The 18571-nt window shown below is 35.4% G+C and overlaps 1 protein-coding gene across 4 annotated transcripts in view; it reads right to left on the minus strand.

The window, feature by feature from the left end:
* Nucleotides 1-18571, minus strand: part of LOC138317977 (homeobox protein Meis1-like) — a 114667-nt gene that overhangs the window by 22448 nt on the left and 73648 nt on the right. For all 4 annotated transcript variants that reach the window (XM_069259972.1, XM_069259974.1, XM_069259973.1 and 1 more), the window contains 2 exons: nucleotides 8784-8938; nucleotides 2915-2991 (listed from right to left, as the gene is read on the minus strand). In XM_069259972.1, the coding sequence (XP_069116073.1) occupies nucleotides 2915-2991; nucleotides 8784-8938 (232 nt within the window). The remainder of the gene's footprint in view (nucleotides 1-2914; nucleotides 2992-8783; nucleotides 8939-18571) is intronic.

Below are 18571 nucleotides of genomic sequence, written 5' to 3' on the forward strand. Positions count from 1 at the left end.
GAAAAAAAATCATCATAAAAAATGTCAAAAAAGGTGAAACTGTCGCCCTTGTACTATCATATCAGACATCCCTCCTCATTATTTGTAAGTTGGGGACGGGCGTGGCGGAGGGAGGTGGGATACCCTGACCTGTTTCAGTATCTGCAGACCTAAAACTCGAATAATTGGCCATCTCACACGCTTCACCTGACGCATTGTGTTTCAATTTACATCGGCTTCAATACCAGGCTATTTAAAACGCAAGTAGTAGATACACAGGCTTCAGAAATTATTCCGCAAGTTTGAGCTTCATTACACTTTAATTCTGAGCACATTTCAAAAGGGAAATGAGAGGTAAAATGTTGGCCATGCGAGCCTATTTGATGGTTAATCACAGCAAACCCTGTCTCTACACTAACTGAAAGGCCTGAAAGAGAGAGTCACACCGTCCACAATGTTGGAGGGGAGATTTTTACCCAAAGGCAATTTTTGTATAATTAGGCCAACAGACCGGAACAGGTTATTCAAAACACACATAATAGGTCTGCTATCTGTGCTACTCTAACTGAGCAAGTTCCATGGACGGACTGATCGCACTGGATTATGACAGGAACTGTTATGGAAGATGTTTGTGGTCAAAAGACAGTCAGGCGATGGCCTTTGGGTGGACGAAGTCGCAGTCGGACAACTGACCAGAGAGTGAATAAAGTCAGACAGACACAGATGGACTGGACAGAAGAATAAAAGACATTTGTTATTTCTGTCAAACAGATTTAAGGCTGTAGGTAGACTTCATCCTATTATTAAAGGTAAAAATGGCTGGTCGATTTCGTAATGAAGCTCTCGTCAGAAAAAAACCCAGTTATGGTTTTTAATGTTGATTTTATTTTCTGTAATTCCACCATCTCCTGGTCATTTCCTTGTCCTGTTTCTGGGTGAAGTATAACCTACAATGTACTTGATATATACTGAAATTCCAAACTTACTCGACCATTACACACACAGGGTCATGCCGACCAGCAAAGCGTATATAATGCTGAAGGCTACAGAATTCCTTTTTTCTCCACTTTTGCGTAATTGCCTATAATTTCATAATTATGAAGATATTTCTACGTCCTTTTCAACAATATAATTCGTCAAAATCGTTAATATCAATACTCTGTCTTCGATACACGATCAACCAACCGCCGTCCGAGACCAGTCCGACAGCACGACAGGCTAATCACCATCAAGTGGCCTTTTATTTTCCCTTCAAAGATTCAATAGTGGAAAAAAAATCACCATACAATTGAACTTTCCGGCAGAGTTTCATTTCCATAGGTGCTATAATCCCTGCTCTTGATTAAATAGATTGATACGGGTGTCATTTTTGGGGCCACACCATTATCCAAACACAAAGTTTCAAAACCAAAGATTGTATCTGGAAATTTGATAGTATGCAGTTGCATAATTCTTTCTCTTTAATCGGATTTTAAATTTCATTTTAAACCTGTGCCAGTTAGATAAACAATGGTCCGTACCACTAGATACCGTTTTCACTGAGCATAATTGCATGGAGAGGTCGGAACAGTACCAAGCACCAATACATACGGATCACGGCACTTTAAACACTTTTTCATTAACACCCCATTCAGACGAGGAGTTTTTATGAAAATTGTTGACATTGATCATAAAGAAAGCCAAAGAATGATCACCCCGGTTAATTCTATCACAGACTGATCATTTCTGACTGGGGGTGGTGTCGTAATTGTAATAATAGTGTATGGAGCTTACAATAATATCTTTGTTTATGCTCGTTTCCACTCAACACCGATTCTGTCAATTTTTTTTTATCAAATATTTTAATTCTAAAATGAATTTTTGAGACAATAGCCTTTTAAACAGTGATTGTTAGTAGTGTTTAATAATTACTTCACTTAAGAAATATGTAACATTTTTTACAAGAAGTCTGCTCTAATATTTTTACTTTCCGACGTCTAAATCATTAGTAAAACCAGACAATGAAATTCGCTCCGTGTCAAATGTCATATACGACTTCTTGGTAATTTTTTGCCAAATGAAATGAACCAAGATTTTGACATTTTATGATCGAGGTGACGGGATATGTATATTTGAATTGCTTCCGTCACCACCAGGGGGCACTGTGAGGAATTGTCGGGAGGAAGGAAGCACATGTTGTTTTGGAAACACCGTAATTTCATGCAACACCTCCAGTGTAACGGTGTAGTGGAGCTCGGGACAATACATCACACCAACTCCACAAACATACTGTGAAGCTGTTCCCTCGCATGTCAAACCCATCACAATGTTGAACATAGCTGGAACATCTTCCACAATTTATGTGAGCACACTGGTTTGCCCTCCTCTATTTTCCTCTCACTGAGAAGTGGATTCTCTCTCCACAATACATCAACACACTATACAAAACTCTGTTGGACTTTCCAGAAGTCATGTAAAAAACCCACACAATGTGTCAACACACCAAAAAACAGTTCTCTTCCTTTTTTCATAAACTGGAGGTAATGCATTTTTATAATTGGTTCCAATTCAATCTATACCTGTGCCGCATAGATCTTTTTCAGAAACAAACTTTTCTAGGGCAGTTTGAACATTTACACCTCGAATTTGGATTTTCCAGAAGTGGCTCAGAGACACAACTTTCAATAGAGACAAGGGGACTAACTATAAGCTATACAAAGTAGCTAGAGTATGCAAGGGGAATAACTTCTATGAAGTGATAAGGGGAGATAACTGCTGACTGTGAGATAAGGGGACATATCTGTTGGTGAATTTTGACATGCGACTTGAATCCTTTTAATATTATTTTCATTTCTGTTGCTGCCTTGTAGTTTATTGTCATGGTGTTGTGTGAATATTTTGATGGATCATAAATCATTTATTGTGCTGAAATGGTGTTAAAAGAGACAGTACTCACCAGTTATTGACTTGTAATATTGTTAGTCCTGTATCTTGAGCTAACTGTTTCTTTTGTTCTTCTGACGGGTAAGGATGCTGTAAACAAAAACAAAATCTATAAATATCATATAACCATCAATAAACAATATTCATCAACACAACAGTGACTGCTCTATCAATGAATATTCACTTTCCTTAAATAAAAAGAATATCTTGCATAATTGGTTAATTAAATTCAAGAAAGAAAATGACTAAAATTTTTCGTTAAAAGAAAAAAAACCCAACAACATTAGTTTGACTACCAACTAAACTGTTGTATAACAAGTCTTACAAAGTCTACATTTTACTGCTAGCCTAAACAGAGCATAGATTTATATTCCTTCCACAATGACAAAATGGCCAAAAAAAATTGTAACAAGAACATAAAAGCTATTGCATGTTGTCATGGAGATCTATGCTTCGCTGTCAAGACGAGGTTTCGTCTCGACAGACTCCGAATGTTGAGGCTTTCAGCAAATTTGATAGGCCTCTTATCTGTCGGTTAGCCTTACAGTAAAGAATATTGAATTAAATGCTCCTGTTTCGATAGTTATTGGTAAAGGGCTATGTTCAAGAGCTTTTTCGCCCTCGTAATTCAATAGAGTGCCAAATAAAATGTGCAGAATACTAAAAAACATTTTATGTAAATTTTGGTCAGGTCTATTGGAAATTGATTGTATTAATTTTGAAGTCAATTGGACATAAAATTGGAGGAAATATATATCTATACAGAGATAAGTGTATTTGTCTGAGATCTAATGGGCGCAGGTATCGGCATGAATGTTGGAGCACGCTTCGAGCCAAGTGCGCCCGGAATTGTCGGTGAGTGAGCACCCATACGTGACCTTCGACCCTATGTTTTCCCAACTGGGACATTTGCTATGCAAAACATGTCAATCCAATTTCAATCAAAGTAAAATAGATATTGTACCAAATTGCACCCCTCCTTAGGGAGCACTCGATTCTAGGGGAAAACTGCATTAACCTACCAAAACTGGACGACGGTTTTAAATGAACGATAATTAGAAGGGACCTTTGTCCATGTTTGAATCAAACTCCCATTTGCGTGGATCAATATTCCTCCACAAGTGCTGATCTGTAGGTTAGGAGGCCCTCCAAACCCCATCATTGTTTTGGCCATTTATTGATTTCAATTTCATCACAATATACAATGTACTCAAACTATCCATCATAATATTGTCACCACATCTTTCTACGATCCCCTGCCGATCCTCTGCAAACAAACCCCAATACTGGCTCTCAAATTGCCCCAACACTTGCGTAACAGTCTTCTCGTCCACATGAGTGGCCCGTAATATGTTTGTGTTTTATTTATCCGCTGTCTATCACATTTTTGTCCATATCTTTAAAAAAATTTATCAACTCAAGTGCTGCACAACAGACTCGTTTGAAACTCAAGTGCAATTTTTCTGTATGTCAGATCTTTAAAAAGCTATGATTTACAAAACGCTACAGTTATCTTTTTAACTATGTAAAACTAAATCTGACTTATTTAAATCTAAAGCTGTATGAAATTTTATAATCAATTGCATGTTACGTTAAAATATTTTAACATGTCATTTTAACTTTCTACAGGAAATAAATAAATAGTTTAATTGATTTGAGACACTTTTATCAAAAAGTGCATCAGTAATTCAGAAAATATCCTTGTAATAAATTTTTGGAATTATAAATCATTCAAGTGTTGGCTTAAAAAGTAAGACCCTTAATTCACTAATGGATTTGATGCTATTTAATTTCAACGATCAATTTTGATGTAAATAAACCGTTATTTCTCTGAAACGACCGGTTATTAAGTAGTTAATGAAGAGTCTGCGATACCGAGACACATCTTTGGACGTCGTCTGTAATAACCAGGCAGATCTGGTCTGCGGACTCAACCAATCAAAAGGTAGGCAAAGTTTTCCCGACCACCGACACCACACTTAGACCGTAACCTTTTTCCGAAAAGGAATACTCAAATTGTCAACTTGATCAATTGATCTTAAAAAGTTTGAGGAATCTCTGTCTAATTACGGTCAATCACTAAATACTATAACATAAGGGAAGCCATTTCGGTAGCGGAACAGTCATTTTGTCAGCTTTGCCTGGTGATTTTGGCCCCACTAGGTGGTGAAGAATGGTAATGGTGGGCCAAACTGTCAGAGTTTTTTGTGGTAATGATGACAGTATCGCCAGCCCCGTGATTTTCTTGTCCAGAGTGACGGTGATTTACTTCCTCTGGCACACAGACCTCTATTTTACTTGGTCACATGATCACACAAATGGCCGTATGCAAAAGTTGAGTTGAGAACTACAGCGTAAAATATCCTTGGAATAACAAGTAATGTTTAGGAAATACACAGACTCAATGTTTATTTTTTTCTTGAAGTTAATTTAAATGTTTTGTCAGTGGTTGTTTGGCAAAAATAATTATAGAAAAGTAAACTTTCAGGTCAAAGTGTATTGTAAAATCATCGTTTTTATTTCATCAGAAAATGGAATGGAGAATTAGCTGAGAAAGCATCAAAATAAGATGTTTGTTTTTTTCTTCTATTAGACGACATGAATTCTGTTTTGATATCCGGTATCTATTGAATACTCCTAGCCTTAATGTGACAATATTCTTGTTATTAATCAGTAATTCGTGTTTTAACAGAAACCGTATATATTTACAAAGTAAACAATTGGTCTCAAAGTCAGATTACAGGGTGAAATCTTTTAAACAAATATTAGTGGTCGGAACTGGAGTGGTCATCAATACCTAATTTGTCACTGTCGAGTGGTCATTCAGTGGGGTGGACAAAGCAGCTGGACATGTAGTGACCGTTGGACAAAGACCCAGGTATGGGGTGGTGGCTTACAATGGTCAGAGATACTGATGGTACTTGGTCTGGCCGATTGTGTCCATCGACCCAAATGACTGTTCCCATTCAAGTGTCATCTTCAAATTATTCCTACATAGTTCACAGATGGGGAAAATCCTTGTGATTAAACTTGTCCAAATGATCAACCATTGCTCTGATTTTACGATAATCTAATAATGATTTTGGACACATTATAATGAAGTTCCAAAGGTTCAGAATTACGATAATATCAATCCACAAAACAATCTAATAAAATTTTCTATGAAATGAACACCCAAATGTCATAAAGTTCTCAATGTATCTGGAATTAGAAAGAACTTTGGTACAAATATTTGGAGGAAAGAAAATCATATCATTTCTCTGAACTTATCTTAAATGCTATCAACTAGAGTTTGTAAAAAAAGAAAAAAGAAAATCACTTGATAAAGATCTATTCCTAAATTAGACTTTGTCTTGAAAAAGGAAAAGAAGTTAGACTTTGTCTTGAAAAAGGAAAAGAAGGATATCCAAGGTATTTCCAGTTGATTTGATTAACAAAATAGTCACTATTATCTGTTTGTATCAGGTTAAAATCTAGATTAGGATTCCGGCAGATATCTCGATATGACCCTCTTCTTTTCAGTGACCAAATGCATTAATAAATCCCTTTGCCCTTTATATTTTCCCTTCTTTAAACAGAAATCAGATACGATTTATTGAAAGACTGATAAGGGGGAAAGTGAGATTGGTTGATAGGCTTTATAATAACACGTTGGTGTCGTCTGCTTTGTCACCGCGTTAGAACCTCCCTGCACGATGGACGTCTGTTGGGGACACCTCCGTCAATGGTGTCGTGAGATTCATTAATGAAGACATTAGTGTTCTGTAACTAGCCATCTCCAGCCTGACACGCTATCCGAGACTTTCTCCATTATATCGTAAGAAACAATGAAATAAATACGTAAACAACAAAACGGTAGAATTCCAAGCTCCTAACGACACAGACACAGCTTTTATCTAAACATAAAATCTTTTGAACCATTTTTTGTGGAAATTCACGAGAAAACAAAATGACCCTGCACAAATGTTTTAACATTTAAACATGTTTCAAGAAGCAAAATGTCAAAATTCAGAAATAAATTGATAGGTATTAAACCATTTTTAGCATCTTCATAAATTTACAATTAAATGGAAATGTTCATGCTATAAATGTTTACAAGTGTTAATTCCAATAATCCATTTTGATTATTCATTACCAAATACAGTCTTTGCAATTTTTGTTTTCGATTTCAAACTCTGACCATCCAGCCAATGAAAGCAGCCTGCATATTACAAACATCTAATGTCAATCATGTAATTGTTTTATTTCCCGAACTCTACACAGACAATTTTAATGGGGGCGTTTTCTATGGTAGTAGCTATCAATTATTGACAAAAAATTAATTTCCAAACTTCTACAATTCTTTCATTATTTGTTCAAAGTGTCAAATAGTCATAAAATTTTAACAATGAAATGTAAATGGTTTTTCCCTCTAAAAGACCGCCTCGTCGATGAGGGTGTTGGTAGTTAAGAGTCGATGTCAGTAACCACCATTTACCGATGGACGTAACATGTTTCGAAATGGTATAAATCAAAACAGAAAACAATAATGACCGCTATGGGGGATCCGTTAAGTGTAACTGTGAGCCGCCGTGTGATTGGTTGATGTATACCTATTGTTCGCATGTGTGATTTCTTATTAACCTTTGTCCATTCCATTTATCGGGGATGAAATCTCGCACCTTATGAACTGGAAAATCAGCTGTTTACTTCAAAATGTCTGTCCTTGTGTTTTTGTATTCTTCAACGCCCATCATTGGTTTTTCTAAATGACTACTGCATCTAAACGCAGAGAGTGTTCGAAGAAAGAAGCTGGTGTTTGGTGATACTTGGCCATTTTTATGTAGGAGCACACAAACTTTCCCGAATGGATTGTGTCCCTTGTTTCTCTTCCGTTTTGAGGTCGACCCGTTAACCCTCTTCAATACCCTATCAATGCTGGTCTCAATCCCCGTAATACCGTGCAGGACGGTGCGAGCAGCTCTCAGCGGAAGATGACATTTTCTTTATATGCTAATGATGTCGTTCTAGAAGCAGATTCATTTCACAGATAATGCTGCTCTATCTCCAGATACAAAATAAATATTTCATATTTCATATTCTCTCTACGGCCAATATGAAATCCTCGATGATAGGGGATTTAGTTGTGATACGGTGATATAGTAGGGCCGGCCAAACTGCGTGGATACGCACTGACATATCAACTACTTGTTAAAAAGGGGATTACACAAGGACTACAGCGATATGGAAACAAATTACATCAAAATTTCCATCCCTCATCCCCGGCCTCAAAGCATTCATCATTTTCTGACATTTTTCATTATAAAAGTCTTGGTCGACAATCTGCAGTAATTACACACCAATGCTATCATTTGACGGAATAGTCTCGACCATAGATCCATATTCTGTTTTATTATAATTTTTTAATTCATAATTCAGTGTAAATATGTTTATAAATGAATCTGAATGATTACTTTAGCGCTTAAAGCAAATTACATATCATCGACATAAACTCATTTTTATCTCCCAAAAGCTATGCTGGACAAATTGCTCCTAATTCTTACCGATCACTTGATTATCAAATAATGGCGTGTTACGACAAATGAAAACGATATTGTCATTCTTGAAATGTATTTATCATCTATTTGTCTATTTTTACACAAATGAATGGTTAAGCTTTCGATTTCTATCTTGTATTTTAACTTTTTAAAACGGTTTATCTTCTAGATACTGATGAATGGTAAATCCTTTGGATTATTTTGTTTTAACCCTTTCTTTCCATTTACCTTTCCCTCGATAGAATGATGGATTATGCTTTTGAGCCCATCTTATTTCTTAACATTGCCTTTATCATAATTACAAATGAATAATTATGCTTCAACAAATATTTGTTTATCACTCACCGTTAAATGTTGAAATAACCATGCCCGCATGATATTTGTTGCTACTTTTGGAAATATTCCCCGTTTTTTCTGTCTTTTTGAGTTTGACCTGTCACCGTCAGCGTCTTCATCAGCAGTTCCCTCCCCTGATCCTACACTATTGTCCAACCCATCACCTGAAACACAAAATTAAGAAATCAGTCATCGACCAATAAAACTTAAGATAATCAGACATCGTGGTATAAACAGCATCCTGGCTGTAAAAAAAAAGTTAACATTTTTATAATTCCACTTAAAATCTGCCTTCAAGTGAAATATAACACGAGCATTTTGAAATGAAACACAAAAGTATGTTTAAAATTTCTAAAGTCTTAATTAAGAAATACTTATAAGTATGGAGATCCTTAGGAAATAAAGAGAGTTTTGCTAGTAGTTTTTTAAGATGCAATTTTTACCCGAACTAAATTCGCTGCCAACCTTGAATAAAGCGTGGTGTATGCATATAAATGTGTTTTGTATTAGCTTACATCTTAAAGGAATGCAGTAAATATGTCAATCTAAAAACAGAACACAAAATTTGTGAAACTTTCAGTGAGGGTCGAATGGAGCAAAATAAGTACAATTTTTTAGTGGAAAAAAGCATGAAAAATATTCAAGCAGCATCAGATACTCCAGCAAATTGATTTATACGATAAGACATGTGTAATTCTAATTTCACTTTAAATGAATGTAAAGAAAAATTAACTAATAAAGTCTATTGTGAAAACTAACTATACTTTGATGAATGAAAACAGGCAACTGATGTCATTAAACTAACTGTACTAGATTTCCTTACCTGACTTTTCATTTGAAATGGGGCTAGATATTTTTTGGATTTGGAGGGGGAGGGGGAAGGGAAAGGGAGGGTAGTGGGAGTGCTGTAACATCCTATTCACATCTGTACTGTGTGTTTAATAAGCTACACCTGATTCAATATGTTTGTACATGTTCAAATTGATTCCAGGTCCAGAAATTTTTTCTAGGATAGATTTATAATTTACATTTCATTCAATGCATGCATTCAATTTATATATTAACTACAATTTTGCATGCTGATAAAACAAGATGAATTACTATGAAATGCTATAATTTACGCAATCGCCCTTAGTTATTTTTATCAGGTTATCATAACTTGTATTAACCTCCTGAAAAGACAGTAATTGTATATCTTTGTGTGATTCCCTTGAATCTTTGTTTTATATTTTCCTTAATCCAGATTTTTAATTATCATGCTGAGATTTCACTCAGTTGCTGAGGGTGAAATACCCTGTCAATGTTGACTTCTGGTAACTGATTATTCTGTGGGTACGTGTCTATAAGACACTATATCAAGCCTGTCATTAACTCAGATCAGACCGACATTTAATTCCACGATTTAACAATTAAACCAACACCTAATTTCTACCTCCCAACCAAGAAATTTGTCAGGTGAATAAAATCCAAGCTATACTTATGCATACAATGGAGTCAAGCTTGACTGAGGTTTCAGCCCTGAATCAGATCTAACTCCCTAAGGGCTCTCCTACCTGGGTTCTACTACGAGGGGTATGTTTTGAAATTCCAGAGATCCTCCTGGTGTAAATTACGAGGAAAAGACACCCGATATATCTTATAATAATACATTATAGTTGGCCAAATCGCTACTGATCGATGATCAATGATGCGTTGACCCGTGAAATACCCGGTGTAGTTACCAATCACACAAGCACTTCTTGTTACAACACGTTTGCAGAAAAAAAAACCAACACATGAATTTTTTGAATGAAATACCGTCTGATAACTAGCCTGGATATTCAATTCAAATTAAAATCCAGTCAATCTCCATTTGAGATTTATATTTACAATTGAAAAAGCATTCTGAATAGAAGTTAAAAACAAATAATGTATCCATTCAGATTTGGCTTGCCTGACATGAATGGTTGTAATGGTAGGGGTTAGTGTACCATATAACGCATGTAAATAAACACGTTATCAAATGCTTATAGTGAAACTAATCCTAAATGGATTTCTAGAAAAAACTGTTTCCGGCTTTGAGAACAGATTTAAGTTAGAGAAAGCAAAACCGTATTTTTTGATGTCTTGCGATTTGATGGGTCTGTCAATGCACCCGAACAGGGTTCAAACTTATGCCCTCAGATGTGTGTGCCAACAGTAGAGCTATGATGTAATTTAGAAGCAAGAAATTTTGATAAAAGTCAGTGAGACTGTACCTCTGACCCTGCAGTTTCTCACAGAGGTGATGAACAACTCAAGCCGTGCTTGGATGCACTTGAGGGACTCGATGCTATGGTGATTGCAGTTGAAGAGCGAAAAGGTTATCAAATTAAATTCAGCAAAACTCACAAATTCAATTCACACTATAATACTGGTATTGCCCTAGAAATCCTCGGTTCTGCAATAACACTGTGAAAAGGCTGTTGAAATGCAAAAGAATTATTCCATGGCAAGCTCAAGCCTATATCATCAGCCAAAGATATTAACCGGGGTCCTCTTTTCCTCCCCAATTACGACAGGAGAGGCAGACCCACCTCTACAGAAACGGCCATTATAGACGCGAAGCTTCTATTTGCTGCTTTAGGATAATGAGATTTCTGAAAGGAACGACTAGAGTACATTTCACAAATCTCATGACACTAATGCCAAAATTTTCTGATTCAATAACAATATTTCCCACATCAAGCCCCCAATTTAATTACCTTGGCTACCGAGCTATGAATGATCACAAATTAATAGGAATTCGTTCCCAATCAAAGACAAATTGGATGAAAGACATCATTGGGTCCCATCTCAAATTTTCCCTGTAATCCAATAAAAACGCAAAGAATCTTACCCAAAATCTTGTAAAAGTGTTGAATGGCAAAAATAGAAAATGGCACGGCCCAAATCACATTAAACCTAGCCACCATTTTAAAAGAGGCATATCACAAGTTGGTAGTGCACGACCACTCATATAAACACAGCTATTCCCCAGAAAGTATTGTTTCCGAAATTTATAACATTTGATATTTCCAAACCAAATCACCACTTATCTATATGGACTGAAGGCAGGAAAATATTCAATCAAGCAATTTCATGCCGATGATTTATTCAATATATACTAACCAAAATAATGGCTTCTGTGTCCACAACACTCCAATTTCAACAGACATACACACACAAATAAAAAAAATATAAACACAATTTCACTTTCCATGTGTCGGCCGGACTCAGTCACGTCCCAGTCTCAGACAGCCAAGTCTTCTGTATTCATAGGTTTGAAAACCGTCTTGGTTAAATAATTACAACAGAGGACAATTTAAATGGGAAGATAGAGAATGCGTTTAAGCAGAAAATATGTAGGCTTGATTAAAAGTTGGTGGCCTCTAACTAAAACCCAGGATCGTCAATGTGGGAGCTCCATGATTTCGGAGAGATAAAAATTGTTATCGTGGGTATGTAATTTCTTTAAGCAGGGAAATATGGCCGATTGTCAGAAATGATTTCCGAGTCCATCCATCAAAACTTGTCAGAATCATATCACAGCCCCGCACAAATCTACAGGAGTTCAGACGCAGATCCGTTCACTGCTCAAAACCTATTAGTAAATTTGTTCTCTCTCGAACACCACTACCTTCGAAACACATCAACGAATTTCCATCAATAAAGTTTCAAACCATTCCGGACACATGCACAACTGAAGTAGTTACGATTATCATGATCTGTGCCTCAAAATTTTAAAATACACGAAATAGGATATCCCAAAGGAATTTTTCTGCTGAAATTATTTTCAATGACATTTTCAAAACACTAATGATTTGTAGGGAATGAACATACAATGACATGTATTAAGTACACTTATGAAATATGATACGCCACAGTGAAGCCATTTTGATAAGATTTAAATGAGAATTACGTATGAATGCTACATAAAAGATTTAAATAAGAATTACTGACGAATGTTTCAATTAAACGAATTAAGAAGAGTAAAACAAAATCATGAAAAAAAATAAAATAAAATAAATAAATTAATTGCAAAACAAACACATTCAAAATAAATTATAAGTTTAAACGAAGAAATTTCTCACATTTAATCTGAAATAAAATATATTAAAAATATACAAAGAGAATCATTTACAATGAAACTAGATATAGATTAGATACCAACCTAGCAACTTTCCAAGAATTTTTCTTGACATGTTGGTCGAGTTAGAATCCGAGACTGGCCACATGTGAGTATATTAGTACCACTAAGAGCAGTGGTTATGTAGGCCTTACACAAAACTCCACACACTGATATAATGAGCCTTGTTTAGGGTATACAGGGGTTTTTGTGAGTCGGTCAGCCCCAGGGTAGCTGGTGACAGTTCAACAAGATGACTGACCACTCTATAAGCTGTCAATATCAGACCTTCTCTATAGTACAATGGGATGGGATGTGTCTCCGAGCCTAAACTAAGCAACCCTCGGGACAATATCACCACTTACCACATCATAACAAATGACATGTCATATTGCTCTACTGTCAACACTCATAAAAAATTTCTCTGGCCTGGCCTTATGCATTATTACATATACCTTACACAGACTCCACATAAGCCTTTACATTTGGTATCTCTGCCTTAATTGTTCAGGAGATACATAATTCTTCCTCGACTTGTCACAGCCAGCTGACAGGTCCCCAGTGACAAATTAATTGCCTCTATTTAAAACTCCACAACATATTAAGCTTGTAGCAGACTAGCTTGTATAAATTCATATATCATAGCATTTAATTAAGTCGCCAACCATTTCCTTTATTTTTATGTAAAAATTGTGTGTATATATTCATTCTTGCGTACAGTATAAATAACTCAATTTATATAAAATGTAAAATACCTACAAAAAGCCAACATAATTTTTTTAAATTTGCTTGGACAAATTTATTGTTTAACCGCTTTATTTACATATAATTTTACTTTTATTTTGTAGCAATGAGTGTAATTTTACATTTTTTCCATATCTTGATTTGCTAAAACTTTGTCAACATTGAAAGAATTGATTGTATATTTATCGCTGTGGGAACTGCCACAATTTGTCTGTCATGTCAAAACATCATGGTCTATTGTTAAAGTCCACAATCATCTTTCATATGTCATACTTAACAAGTGATCCGATTATGAACCAGTTCAATCAATTCCACACGAGTAAAACCTAAACCGGATGTTATTTTCCCAGATAAGAATATTTTTGTCTATAGCAGAAAGTATCTGTCACATTATATCAAATAAATTGATGAATATTTTGTATGGAAATAAATCAATATCAATTTTTAACATTAGATGTCATCATATTGATTAAAAAATTTTCAAATGAAAAAATTATTGCTCTATAGCTTAAAATAAAAATAAAAATTACTTTTAATTATGAAAATGTGTCGTTAAAGTGTATTTTAACTTAATCCATGTGATATCAAAAGATACATTTTATCTTTAGAATTGTTTGTCATTTAAAATTTCAAACGGCTTTAGAGGAATATATATAATATCAACTGATAAACCCATGACATTAGCCCTGTCTCTGCTTAATCAAATAAATAAACATATTTGAGTGACCTAAATTTAGCTGGGATTTCGCAGTTCACTATGTAGCTGGCTCTGATAATACAAGGCATAGGCCCTTATCAGAAAAACTTTTCGTTGCCAGGATCGAACTCACCAGGCAAAATTCTAAACAAATAGAGACTAAGGCTAAAAACTCGAGTGAAACTAGGACACTTTGCTAAACAGGTACCGAATGATATTGACAAATAAAAAGTAAAAATGTTGTACACGACATTGTGCCACTGAGCGATTTTTTATCTCAAGTTCTCTCAACTCACAAGGAAGTATTAAACATGTTAAATAAAAAAGAGAAATAAAAGAGAAGTCTTTGCAGATGAAATCTTTAAAAAGATACACACAAAATTTTTATTTCCTTTCCACAAAGGAAAGATTTATGAGAATTCCGCACGAAAGATTTTCTATTGTTTGAATTTAATGATAATAAAAATATACAGTATATATATAAATGTATATTTTATTGATGTTTTCATTTCACTTTTTTTCTTTCTTCAAAATTAATCATTTTTAAAATTTTGTTATCTAATCTGGATACTGTGCATTTGAAGTGTTGGTTTTTACAAACCTGTAGTTATATAAGTATTTATCTTTACGTAATATAAGTTTGTTGACAGACTGTATGTGAATTGCTATGTGTGACTGTGGATGCGATATATATAAATGATCAATTTAAATTTAAGCTGGGAAGGAATCTTCTCCTAACAATACAATGGAAAAAATAACTTTTTAATGCGTATGTATAACATTGCATTGTATGGGGAAGCTCGTAAATCAGACTTGGAATGAATGTCATAATTCACACAGTTCCTGAAATGAACAAGGGCCATTGATTTGCGTCAATCACGCGATGGACGGGACAGCTCACTCCAGTTTCTACCACCATAGGTTGCTAAGATGGAATCAATATACAGTCCATGTAGCTCTTACACTAGCAAATCACCATACTTGAAAAATATGGACGAAAAACTGGAGTACAATTCAATTCAGTTCCATGGCTGTTGAGCTAGACCTATCGGTACCGCATCCGATGTGGAGAGGCAGAGAAAGCACCATAAAGATAAAACAGTTCTATTGAATTACCGACAGCTGGAGATATACAAATTAAATAACAAAAAGAATGTTATATAATTGTGAAGATATGATGATGTCAGATCTTGCTGGAGTGTTAGCTCTATGAGTTGTCTCCCTTGTCTCACTGAGTTTGACTTGGTGATGAATCACCCCCTGCCCATGTACACTGTTTCTATCCCTCACAATAAAACACACAGCTTTTTCTTCCTTCAGATGTGTTTCCACGATTTCCATGTTGATAGTGATTACACAGTAAACTCTACCCGTAATTGTGGTCCCCTAGCCGTCCAGGGTGGGTCCGAATCGCCAGGGCGATCTTCCCCACCCATGCTGCGTACTATCTTCCGCTGGTGTCTGCTTAAAATACTATTTAACCCATATCTCTCCATTCCTGCTGCTAGGGAAACACATCTATCAGGGTGTAGAAATTAAACAAGAAAATGGAACAACATAGCACTACTTCATTTTCAGATAGGTAATGGTAATTTGATAGCCGTTGTGAAAAAACCCATGTCTGTTTGTCTATGATTTGAGGTTAAGAAATCCTGTCAATTTTCAGGCTCTATAACAGGCGCTATAGCTTAATGTCAGCTTTCAATTATTCTCCATTTCCCTCTGTTATTTATGTGTCTTGGCGAACAACCACCAAATCCAACTCGTAAATTCATTATTCATTAGTAGAAGAAAATCTCTCCACTACATCTTATGACTGCAAATCCTTCACAATACAATTTCTTTTTTTAACAATTTAGATAATGCTATTTATTTAGTAATTTTATTCCCTATTTTTCACTATATAGAATACAAATAATGAATTAAGTACACAACATTATGCGTCAATTTCTGTTAGGGAAAAAAATAAATAAAACTGTCATTATACTTTCAAAGTAGTAATCCAACACATATGACTCCTAAATATTTCCCAGTCACTGTAAAAGAGGAGTTTTAGTTTAGTGAAATTAACACACAGCTGGGTTGAAGGTCAAGATCCATTTAAAATTTGATTGGTCTTTTTTTGGAGGAAGGGTGGAGCTAAAAACGACACTTGGAAGTGACCTTCTGGCTGTGTGTGTTGAATTATAAGCTATAGTTAGCATTGATTCGAGGGTAAGTACAGGTTTTATTCGGCCATCAATCTTTTGCCTAGTCTACTATACCCAACACATCATGTCTACTAAAGACCCTTGTCGAAACCACACACAAACACACAGACATACAAAAATACGGCCAATTAAATTATTCCACTTTTCTTCACAATTCTTTCAAGTGAATAGATTTATAATATATCTTTACGGAAGAAGACCAAGAGATTTGAATGTGTAAACTCAACACTTTTCTGCCAACTCAAATACACTTGGTATAAATTCAACATATCTACTTTTTAGACTACTTGCACTAATTATCACTTTATCTGAAAAAATGTCTTTAATCTTTAATTCTGTTCCATTTATGAAAACATATTTTTGATGAGTATTTCATAAAATAAACATGCTTTATTCATCGCATATGAAAATAAGATTCCATACACTTTTTATTATTAAACAAAGGCCTGATATGGTTTGCCAACAAAAACTGTAAAATTTCAGCTTGTCATTACCATGATCTTGTAACTAGGGAAATCATCAGCTTCGTGTATATGTATCTCAGATTCCGAGAATCATTCTTAATTAAATACGAAAAACACGGAGGTTCCAGCTATTCCTAGCTGTGACATTTTAACAAGTTTTAATCTAATTGCAAACATGATCGTTAATTAAGGTTCAAAGGTCTCAACACGTACTCAATCTGTACTCCCGACTCATTTCACCAGTTCAAAAATTGATACGCATCACCATTACACAGGCCCAGAATTACCGTGGCAGATTTATTTAATCAGGAAAATTTTCTTCCATTACCTTACACTAATATCCTTATCAAGTTGGAATAAAAATCTGCCTTCTGCAAAAATTCTTGGAATTAGTCAATTCCAACAGCAACCCAAGGAATAGCAAATTCCCCACCATCCGAGTCACATGGATTTCATTAAAAGCTTTGAAAACAAATTATCTCCATTTCACTGGAGCATGTGTGCCCTCTATACAACAGCTAACAGCTCTTATCTAGCCACTTCTGGTCAAGTTTCGCTGACCATGGGCTGGGTCAAGCCAGGGACACAATCCTAATGGTCATTAGGCAATTTCTGCCCCTTCAAAGTTGTGGTCAGTCATGGGGCCCTTTGGGACTTGCTGACCTACCAAAACATCATTATCTTGAAATGGTACACTGGAAATTTGTAGACTGTACTGTCTAAAACAACATCAAGTCTATCAAGGAAAGAAATTCCACCACAAATGTCTGCCATTCAATATTCTGTATCCATTCTCCGAGCTAGAGAGTATATAAGTTTAAGGTACAGATTAATTTTCAGAATGTGAACTATGAGGGTAGTTTGACATCTCCAAGTGGGGACTGGACACGTTTAATGTCTTTCACAGTGATGGAACATGTTTCCAATTAAAATCATCTAATGATCCCTCTTTGGCCAGATTGAAAAGCCATACCCATATATTAATCAGGGCTGCCAGCAAATATCTGCTTGATTGGATGGACCTGTGGCGGTCATCGGTCAGATGGTGGGGGCCGCAGTGGTCAGCAGTGATCATTCTAAGGACAGATCCCTAATTCGGAATTTAGATCAACAATATATCCAATCAGCCAAGATGTTAATTATATTTGACCCCCATACTGGTCAGCAATATTAATATCAGTAATTGGTACAGGTAGTGGACAAATACTGGACAGTGTCCACTTATTCCTAGGGACCAGTCAGTTAATGATCGACAGCAAAATACTTTGATTGTGTCTAAACAAACAGAATTAGTAACTAACTTATAACCCTTATCTGCGAAAATCTGGAAGTCTGTAGGTTCCTTATTAACGCTAATTAGTTTTAGTCAAAGCTTATACTTATTAGGTTTACCATCTTTAATATTTCAACCAGATACAATTTCTTGTGATACATCAAAGACTTTACAATAATTACTGATCAAAATACATTTTCAATATTCATTTGCATTTTGGTATTCCAATTAGATTTTCAGTGAGGATCAAACAGGTACTTTTCGCTAGAGGCATGCATCTTTA

This window comes from Argopecten irradians, chromosome 3 (genome assembly GCF_041381155.1).
Source record: "Argopecten irradians isolate NY chromosome 3, Ai_NY, whole genome shotgun sequence".
NCBI classification, from domain to species: domain Eukaryota; kingdom Metazoa; phylum Mollusca; class Bivalvia; order Pectinida; family Pectinidae; genus Argopecten; species Argopecten irradians.